The sequence below is a fragment of the Somniosus microcephalus genome, chromosome 10 (assembly GCF_052327205.1).
Source record: "Somniosus microcephalus isolate GS21.2 chromosome 10, FLI_Smic_1.0, whole genome shotgun sequence".
In the NCBI taxonomy this organism is placed as follows: Eukaryota; Metazoa; Chordata; class Chondrichthyes; order Squaliformes; family Somniosidae; genus Somniosus; species Somniosus microcephalus.
In genome coordinates, this window is record NC_140996.1 from 119,873,879 (window position 1) to 119,883,649 (window position 9,771).

The 9,771-nt window shown below is 46.5% G+C and overlaps 1 protein-coding gene across 1 annotated transcript; it reads left to right on the forward strand.

The window, feature by feature from the left end:
• The first annotated feature begins 431 nt into the window (after positions 1–431).
• LOC147111662 (uncharacterized) lies at positions 432–5,682 on the forward strand. Its single transcript, XM_085998757.1, has one exon. The coding sequence runs from the start codon at positions 2,584–2,586 to the stop codon at positions 5,407–5,409; it is 2,826 nt and encodes a 941-aa protein (XP_085854883.1). The 5' UTR covers positions 432–2,583; the 3' UTR covers positions 5,410–5,682.
• Positions 5,683–9,771: the final 4,089 nt, after the last annotated feature.

The following is a 9,771-nucleotide window of genomic DNA, read 5'->3' on the forward strand; positions in this document are numbered from 1 at the left end:
GTTATGGTCACTCATTCCAAGGGGATCCTTTACTAGGACATTTTTAATTAATCCCGTCTCGCTACACAGGACCAGATCTAAGGTTGCTTGCCCCCTGGTCGGTTAGTTACATACTGCTCAAGAAACCCATCCCTAATACACTCAATGAACTCATCCTCAAGGCTGCTCTGCCCAATTTGATTTGTCCAATTAATATGATAGTTGAAATCCCCCATAATTATAGATGTTCCCTTATTACAAGCCTCAACTATTTCCTGATTGATACTCCGTCCAACAGAGTTGCCACTGTTCGGAGGCCTATAGACTATGCCCACTAGTGTTTTTTTCCCCTTATTATTCCTTACCTCCACCCAAACTGTTTCATTATCCTGATCTTTTGACCCAATATCATTTCTCTGTATTACAGTGATTCCTTCCTTTATTAACATAGCCACCCCACCTCCCCTTCCTTCTTGCCTGTCCTTCCTGATCGTTAAATAACCTGGTATGTTTAATTGCCAGGCATTGTCACCCTGCAGCCATGTTTCTGTAATGGCCACAAGATCATACCCATATGTAGTTATTTGTGCCATTAACTCATCTATTTTGTTACGAATGCTACGTGCATTCAGATAGAGAACTTTCAAAGATGTTTTGTGACACTTAGTTCCTGCTTTTGCCCTTTTTATTACTATACCTTTTACTCCATACCTTCTGCCCCTTCCTGACACGCTCTGGTTTTTAATTTCCCCACTGCTACCTAAGTCTCTGTTGTCATTTTTATTATTTGCTCTCTAGGAACCTTGAACTTGCCTAGAGTGGGGAGGCAAAGACCTCCTCGAGCAACTCATAAATAAATACTATCCTTATCTACAATGCCATCCAAATCAATGTGCATAGATAGAGCATCTCCCGATCATGGAGGATAATGATACGGAGGAGGGTGTAGTGTATGTAACCGTTCCACCTTTAAGAGAACCGTTCTACCTTTAAGAGAACTATTTTAAGAGTTGCACTACTTTATCTTGGCTACTGTATACTGTAATACCGGTGGTGACCACACCAGTATATAAGTGCTGTGTAATGATTTATTGGGCAGTTCTGCCCTGACCTTCACCCAGTAAAGACCTGTTAAAGTTTACTCTTGTGGTCTGTGTAGTAATTCTCAATATAACACACAGACTTAACAGTGGCGACGAGTTCGATCTTACCCTGCAGCAGAGATACATCCAAGGCAGTCTAACGGGTGTCGAGAAGAGGCATCCGCCCTCATCATTCTGCTGAGAGAAGACTCGGGTCTGCAGAGCAAAGGAAGAAGGAAGAATTCTGACACGAAGCCTTCCATCAGCAACAGGCAGTGATCATCCCTTCTATCACGGTGGTGGGTAAGCCGATCAGCGACGAGAGCAAGTCGGCCACGTTGACTGTGAGTAGGGGAGAAAATAACACAAAAAAAAATGGAGGATATAAGGGCGGAGAACTCGACCACAGCCGGGGGAAAAGAGCCGGACAGGAGTCGGGGCCAGAGGCGCTGAGACTGGGGCAGCGTAAGGCACGGAAGCCGCGGTGAATGCAAACGCAGCCGGTGTGAGAGACCGCAGCGAATGCAAACGCAGCCGGAGTGAGAGACCGGGCTGCAAGCGGGCTGGGAGACGCAACAGCGTCGAGAGCAAGCTCGACCGCGACCGGTGAAAAAGGCCGGGCAGCTACCGAGACCGCGAGGCGCAGCGACTGGGACAGCGAAAGGCGCGGGAGAAAAGAAATAAAAAATTTTTAAAAACCGCGGAGAACTCAGCCGCAGCCGGGGGGGAAAGGACCGGTCTGCAAGAGGGGCTGGGAGCCACGAATTAAAAAAAACCGCTGGGGAGGACGAACGCAGCAATACGGCCAGCGGGAGAGACAGAGCCCGAGCGAGCGGGAGAGACAGGGCCTGAGCGAGCGAGCGAGACCGAGCAAACGGGAGAGAAGAGACCGAGCGAGTGAGGGAGAACGAGACCGAGCGAGCGAGGGAGAACGAGACCGAGCGAGGGAGACCGAGCGAGATTTCCGCCCAGCGGCTTACAGCAGCTTTCCGCAAAGGACCAAGAGCTGGAACTGTCCGCCGCCAACTGGTTGTCCCCAGTGCCCAGTTGCCCCTGTCAGGAAAGGGAACAAGGAACTCAATCAGCTGTTCTCGCGCTTTCAGAATATCTCACTCAGCGGGGACAGTCGGCAGGACGTTGTGTGCATTCGGGGAGAGCTCAAACCGGAGGGACGGATACCGGCGCGTAAAATAGCCAAGGCGTTCTGTACCGGCTGCTTCAGGAGAACCGGGTAAGAAAGGTGGACAGCTCCCCCCCTCTGTGGAGCCTCGCTGCCCAAACTGAAGCCGGCGCGCAGGCTGCGAACCCCGAAAGCCAGCGGTCGTCGCCCGAGGGCAAAGCTTTACCCCTCCCGCCCGAGGAAGAAACGCGGGAAGCCGCCATTTAGGCGGGGAAGAAGACAAGCGCGGGAAACTGCCATTTTCGGAGGCGGGGAAGAAGACAAGCGCGGGAAACCGCCATTTTGAAAAACAAAAAAAAAGTTAAAGAAAAATTTCTTTTTGTTCTCAAGAAGATTGCGAGGATGCCTAAGCGTGGTAACATCAACGATTTCGATCCCGATGTGGAAGATTGGGCCACGTATGTAGAACGCATAGAGATATGTTGTAAGGCAAATAAAATATCAAATGAAGATAAAGCACTAACCTTACTAAACGCAATGGGTGCAAAGACATACGGGCTATTGAATCATCTTCTATCACCAGCTAAACCGGCGGATCAGACTTTCGCTAATATTGTTGCTGTCCTGAAGGATCATTTGAACCCCACACCGCTGATGTTAGCGGAACGATTTAAATTTTATGCGAGAACGCAACTGAAAGAGGAAAGCAACGCGGAGTACTTAATTGAACTGCGTAAACTAGCGAAATACTGTCAGTTTGGGGAAAACCTGACAGAGGCACTGAGAGACAAATTCGTGTGTGGATTGTCGAAAGAAGGAACACAAAAGCGGTTGCTTGAAGAGAATGATCTTACACTTGATAAGGCTGTCTCTATTGCAGCATCGCACGAAGCCGCAGCGAGAGGCATGGCGGAAATGCAGCTGAAGGCAGCGGTACTCGGCGTAGATCAAATGGCTTTGGGTACAACGAAATGTTATCGTTGTGGGAAGACAACACACGATCAGAACCAATGCTGGTTTAAAAACCAGGAATGTAGAAAATGTGGCAAGCTTGGTCACATAGCTAAAGTATGCCGGTCAGGAAAGAAGACCAGCAACAAAAAGTCACCGCAGGAAAAGTGCAGAAAGGTACATAAGGTGGCTGAGAAGAGTTCGGATGAACAGAATTCAGATTCAGACTCCAACAGCCAGGAACTGGGTAGTCTGAGAATTCACAATGTGAATAAGGAAGCTGACCGACAAACTATCTGGGTCACACTGCAGATAGCAGGAGTCCACGTGAAGATGGAATTGGACACCGGATCGGCGTTGATGGTCATGAATAAGCAAGATTACAAAAAGTTATTCACACATATTCCCCTACGGGATACGGAGATAGTATTGCAGACATACACGGGGCAAAGAGTATACCCCATCGGAAAGATAAAAGTCAAGGTGAGACACAAGGGCAAAGTACACCAAGGAATGGACATATATGTACTACCTGCGGGAGGTCCACCACTTCTGGGACGGGAGTGGATCAGGAAAATAAATATGGACTGGCACTCCCTAAAAGCAATAAAGAGTGAGAACTCGGTGAAGACAATCAGCTCAGACTCTGGAACTGATGATGGTAAGACCAGCCCATGTGCAAAAGACAAGTCTAAAATGGACTTGCAGACTAATGATGGAAAAACGAAGGAGTGCATAAATGCTTATGCTTCAGAGGAGAACAAAGTATCAGAACAGAATTCCACTGAACAACAACAACATAGTTTGACAGAGAATTCTGAGTCTGTCCAGTCTACAGGCATGCACATTTCTGAGGAACACCGGGCTCGAACTCAACTCCATTTCAAACTACAACAGCAATTAGAACAAATGATTCACCGTTTTGAGCAAGAGTTGAATGCAAAGAAAAAGTTCTTTGACACAGAGTTGGAGAAGACAGTTGAAAAGCTTCAGAGAGAGATGGCTGAGATGAGTAAGGATTCTCAGAGGTCAAGCCTTGATCTGCGGAAGGAGGTTGATGAGTACAAGGAAAAGAATCGCAATCAACTGACTGTCCTGCAGCAGCAACTGAAAACTAAAGCCCTGGAGGCTGAGAAATCTCAACTAATAACTAAGAAACTGCAGGATGAGATGCGACAATTGCGAGAGGAGTTGGACGACTGTTACCACGAGCGAGATGAAGCAGTTGTGAAGTGCCAACAACTGAAGCAGAACGTCAATGACCTCGAGTTCGACCTTGAAAGTAAAACGCATTTAAAAGAGGATCGAATGCGGCAGGTCAAGCAAATGGAGGATAAATTGACAGAGATGGAGATGGAGCTGGATGAGGAGAGAAGCAATTCAGACCTTCTGACAGATCGCATCAGTGGAGACAGAGAACAGATTGAGCAGATGCGAGATGAACTTTTCCAGGAAAGAGCTGCAAGACAAGATCTGGAGTGTGACAAGATTTCATTAGAGAGACAGCACAAGGATCTGAAGAGCAGAATTGCATATCTGGAAGGATCTCCGAAACAGAATAAGGAAGGAATTGTTACTCAGCTAGAGGCAAGAATCCAGGAACTGGAAGAACGCCTTGAAGCTGAGCAAGAAAGGGAATATGTCAAATTCATCGATCAGTTGAAAGCTAAGAAGAAAGAACACCCTCTTGTGAGCAGTGTCAGCAGTCATAAGCCACTCAGAGAATTGGTGGCAGAGGCAAAAGCTGAAGTGAGGGAGGAAATAGAAGACCCTCTCGCTGACCTAGCTCTGGACGACACCGAATATTACCACGACCTGTTCTGCCCAGCTTGTGGGAAAATCTTCCAAAGTGCAAAAACCATGAAGAATCACGAAAAGTCTAAGAAACACCGGGAGATGGTGGCGCTACTACGGCAACAACTGGAGGAAGAGGAGGAGGAACTGTGCATACAGCTGGAAATAGAAGACAATAGAGAGGAAACAGAAGATGATGATTCACCTGAACCATTATTCCCCCTACCAGGTCACGCACGTGGTCCCTCCGAACTGAGCCAAATCAGTCTGGAAGTAGAAAAACTTCCCAAGGTACTCGAGCCTTTAGAAGTCAGCAATGCTGGTTCTGAAGTTACGAAAGTTCAAGCTGCTAAGTCCAGTGAAGGACTAATAGATGAGTCACCCCAGCAACGAGAACCTACTACACCATCAAAAACTACTACACCACCGAGGCGTTATCCGGACCGAGTCAGGAAGCGCAGGAGGCGCCACCGCAGAGACTGAATCTGTGAACTGTTTTTACATGAAGTTGTATATATATGTTATGATGTTATGTTTAATGGGAAACATATACTGTTAAGCTAAAAAGGGAGGATTGTAGTGTATGTAACCGTTCCACCTTTAAGAGAACCGTTCTACCTTTAAGAGAACTATTTTAAGAGTTGCACTACTTTATCTTGGCTACTGTATACTGTAATACCGGTGGTGACCACACCAGTCTATAAGTGCTGTGTAATGATTTATTGGGCAGTTCCGCCCTGACCTTCAACCAGTAAAGACCTGTTAAAGTTTACTCTTGTGGTCTGTGTAGTAATTCTCAATATAACACACAGACTTAACAGAGGGAATCAGACAAATACCTATGAGACCGCTTACAGAATACCATCAAGTTATTTACTGTGATGGATCGTCAATGACGATTAAAAAAGGGACATCCCAACAATCCTCAGCTGGGATGGGGATAGTAGTAGTATGGACTTTTTGAGATTTCTATTCTTTTTATCCAGAAGAATTACTGTCTATACCCCTTGGCCATAAGACAGCGCAATATGCTGAAGCCACAGCATTACGGTATGCTTTAGAGAAAGCAGACCTTATTAAACCCACACTGTGGGAAGATATTCTCCATTCGAGAGTGGAGAAAAATAATTGTCAGGTGATTCATGTAAACGGGCATACCACTGGAACAGTACACTCAAAAGGAAACAGCCTTGCAGACGAACAAGCGAAACGTTCGGTCTGCATGACACCCCCTCGAGAGGGGCCTGCCAATGTTAATGTAATCACTAGGGCAGAACAGGCAGCTAATCAGGATGAGGAACTGATTCAGCTATTAGACTCGACAAAAGAGAATCCACCAGGGTATCCACCAAAGTACTTTTACTCGAACACCCCTATGGGTATTGTACTAGTTAAGTTGCCCAAAGGAAACCGAGAAGTACCCCCAAGACACAAACGAGAACTGCTTGTAAAAGAAGCTCATGAGGGCATAAGTCAAGCACATTGTGGTGCCAGAACAACATTCTGCAAATTGACCCCCTTATATTGGTGGCCAGGCATGCTTAAAGTCTGTAAAACATACGTGGCCAATTGCGAGCCATGCTATTTAACCAATAAGTCATCACTAATTAAGCCACCACCATTGGCTCCTGTGAAAGCTGAAGAGCAAATGGGAAAATTCTTTATTGACTTTATTGGACCACTTCCCCCATCTTTGGGATATAGACATGTTCTCATTTGTGTAGATGGATGCACTCCCTTCTGCTGGCTGGTCCCCACAAAAACTGTTTCGGAAAACGCACTTGCCAGGGCTATTTCTGATATAATTACTGTAGCTGGTGCACCCAAAATCTTATACTCAGATAAAGGTGGAGCCTTTGTATTTAAGGTCTTCAAAGACTACTGTGAACAAAGGGGGATTGGCTTAGAGCACAGCACGCCACGTCATCCGCAATCAGCGGGGCTGGTGGAATGTAAAAACCAGGAAGTAAAAAAGCTATTGGTCAAACTGTTCAGAATCGGGGGGAATAAGTGGACCACCATCATTTCGGAGGTGCAGCTATCACTCAATAATGTGCCCACATCTGCATCAGGGACAGAGTCCCCTAAAACTCCAAATTATCTGATGTATGGTGTTGTGATGCATACACCGCTTACCCATAGTTCTTTTATTGCCTCTACACACTCTAAGTCCTTGACCCAACAGCGACAGTTAGATTTTTAAAAAACTAGTAACATCGAATTGATCAGAGGATAAGGGAAGCAAATAAGCAGAAAAAATTGACAAATAAAGCATAGCAACCCATAATAGGAGGATGGATACAGGAAAAGAAGTTCGAGCAGAAACCTGATTTAAGACCGAAGTGGAAAAAACCTGTTCAAATACATTCTGTTATTAACGAAAGAACAGTTCAAATGCATATTAACCAGCTGAATGGCAAGCATATTCTTAAAACTGTCTCCATAGACAATATCAAAAGATGTCCTGTGGGATACCGAAAAGGAGGAACAATACAAGGTGCAGTCGTACACTGTCTTTCAAGACCCAGCTTGGAACACGACACAGGAAATGGATGCGATCGAATTACTGATGACAGTTGTTGTGTCTGTGTATAATAAGACACAGACTGCAGGAGAACGGTACAACAGGTGTTTACTCAACGTGGCTCACACGGGAACTGATCTGTACAGATTACTACTCAGTGCTATATACAGGTGTGGTCACTGCCGGTACTGCAGTATACATGAGCTGTAAAAGATAGTTCCCCCCTTAAAGGTATATACATTACAATTCCTCCCCTTTTAGATTAACAGTACCATAACACTCATTTAACAATTAAATATCAAACTAATTACAATTAACACTTTTAACATGCAACATTAGCTGAAAATAGTCTATTTATATATTCAGTCTTTGGGGAGGCTTCCTGATCCTGTCTGGATAGTGCCTTTCCCGAGTGTCTTGCTCTTGGTGCGGAGGCGATTCTGGCCCCCTGTCGTCGGTTGGTTCATTAGCTTCCGATGCTACTGTTTCTGGGGTAGATGCGACCTGTACGTCGGGTTCATCACCAGGTACGTATGGGCGAGGCATGGGGTTGACTTGTTCCTGTGACTCTAGGATCTGGTCAGCATGGCGTCTCACGATGCTCTCCCCAACGTCCACTGTGTACATTAGTGGGCCCTGCCGTGTGCATATTGTTCCTGGCTGCCATTTTTCTGTGCGGTAGTCGCGGGCCAAGACTGGTTGCCCTACATTGTTGGCTTCTCATGGATGTACTGGAATTGCTTACTCTCAACATCTCTTTGTACGTTTGGTCTGAGCAAATCCAGGCGAGATCTTAACCATTGGTTAAAGAACATCATGGCTGGGGCCTCGTTGGGGACTGCATGTGTCGCATTCTGGAAGGAGAACAGGAAATTGTCCACCTTGTGCTGCAGCGGAATGTTGTCATTGTACATAGCCTTTATTGCCTTCTTAAAGGTTTGTACGAACCTCTCAGCCAATCCATTTGTGGCTGGATGATACGGGGCGGATATGTAATGCCTTACCCCATTCTTTTTCAAGAACCTCCAGAACTCTTCGGACACAAACTGTGGTCCGTTGTCGGAGCAAATCTGTTCTGGCAAGCCATTCCTGGCAAAAATGGTCCGTAGGACTGCGATAGTTTTCTCCGTGGTGGTGGAGGACATTTTGATGACCTCAGGCCATTTCGAGTGCGCATCCATGGCTATTAAAAACATTGAGTCCATGAATGGACCAGCAAAATCAATATGCACCCGTTGCCATGGAGATGAGGGCCACTCCCATGGGTGTAGAGGGGCCTGTGGTGGTGCATTTTGGACTTTCTGGCATCCTGAGCAGCTCTTGGTCAGGTCCTCGATTTGTTTATCGATTCCCAGCCACCACACATAAGCCCTGGCTAGGCTTTTCATTTTTACCCCTCCCAGATGACCCTCCTGAAGCTCATTGAGCACTCTATCCCTTTACTTGGGTGGAATTACCACTCGGGATCCACACATCAAGGTCCCCCGGCACACCGACAGCTGTTCTCTCCTTGTCAAGAATGCTGGCAACAGTGAGTCGCCATGTGCTGGCCATCCCTTCACCATCAAATCATATACCCGAGACAGTGTCGAGTCATTTCGGGTTTCCTTTTCGATACAAGCGTTAGTTACCGGTAGGTATTCAACTATAGTCGAATGGAATATTTCGATAGGATCAACTGCTGGTGCTTCCTCTGCAGTAGGCAGTGGCAGGCGTGATAGCCCATCAGCATTTCCATGCTGTTTCGTGCCCTTATATTCAATCTCATAGTGGTGCGCCCCTAGAAAAAGTGACCATCTTTGTAGTCGTTGCGCAGTCATCACCGGAACGCCCTTCTTCGGATTAAAAATGGAGACAAGAGGCTGGTGATCAGTTAGCAAGGTGAATTTCTGCCCGTGCAGATAGTGATTGAACTTTTTCACTCCCCACACTAGGCTGAGGGCCTCCCTGTCAATCTGGATGTAGTTACGCTCGGCTGAGGTTAGTGATTGTGACGCAAAGGCTAGTGGCCTCTCTGAGCCGTCCGAGAATTTGTGCGACAGCACCGCTCCAATGCCGTAGGGTGACACATCACATGCCAACCGAATTGGTAATGCCGGGTTGTAATGGGCCAATACCTCTTTCGATGTGATTAGTGTTTTGCTCTTCTGGAAAGCTCGTCTACATTCATCACTCCACTTTCATGGCACCCCAGTTTGCAGTAGGGTGTTCAGTGGGTGTAGTATTGTAGACAAATTTGGCAAGAACTTATAGTAGTAGTTTACCAGCCCAAGGAACGACCTCAGTTGTGACACATTTTCCGGTGCTGGAGCCTTGACTAC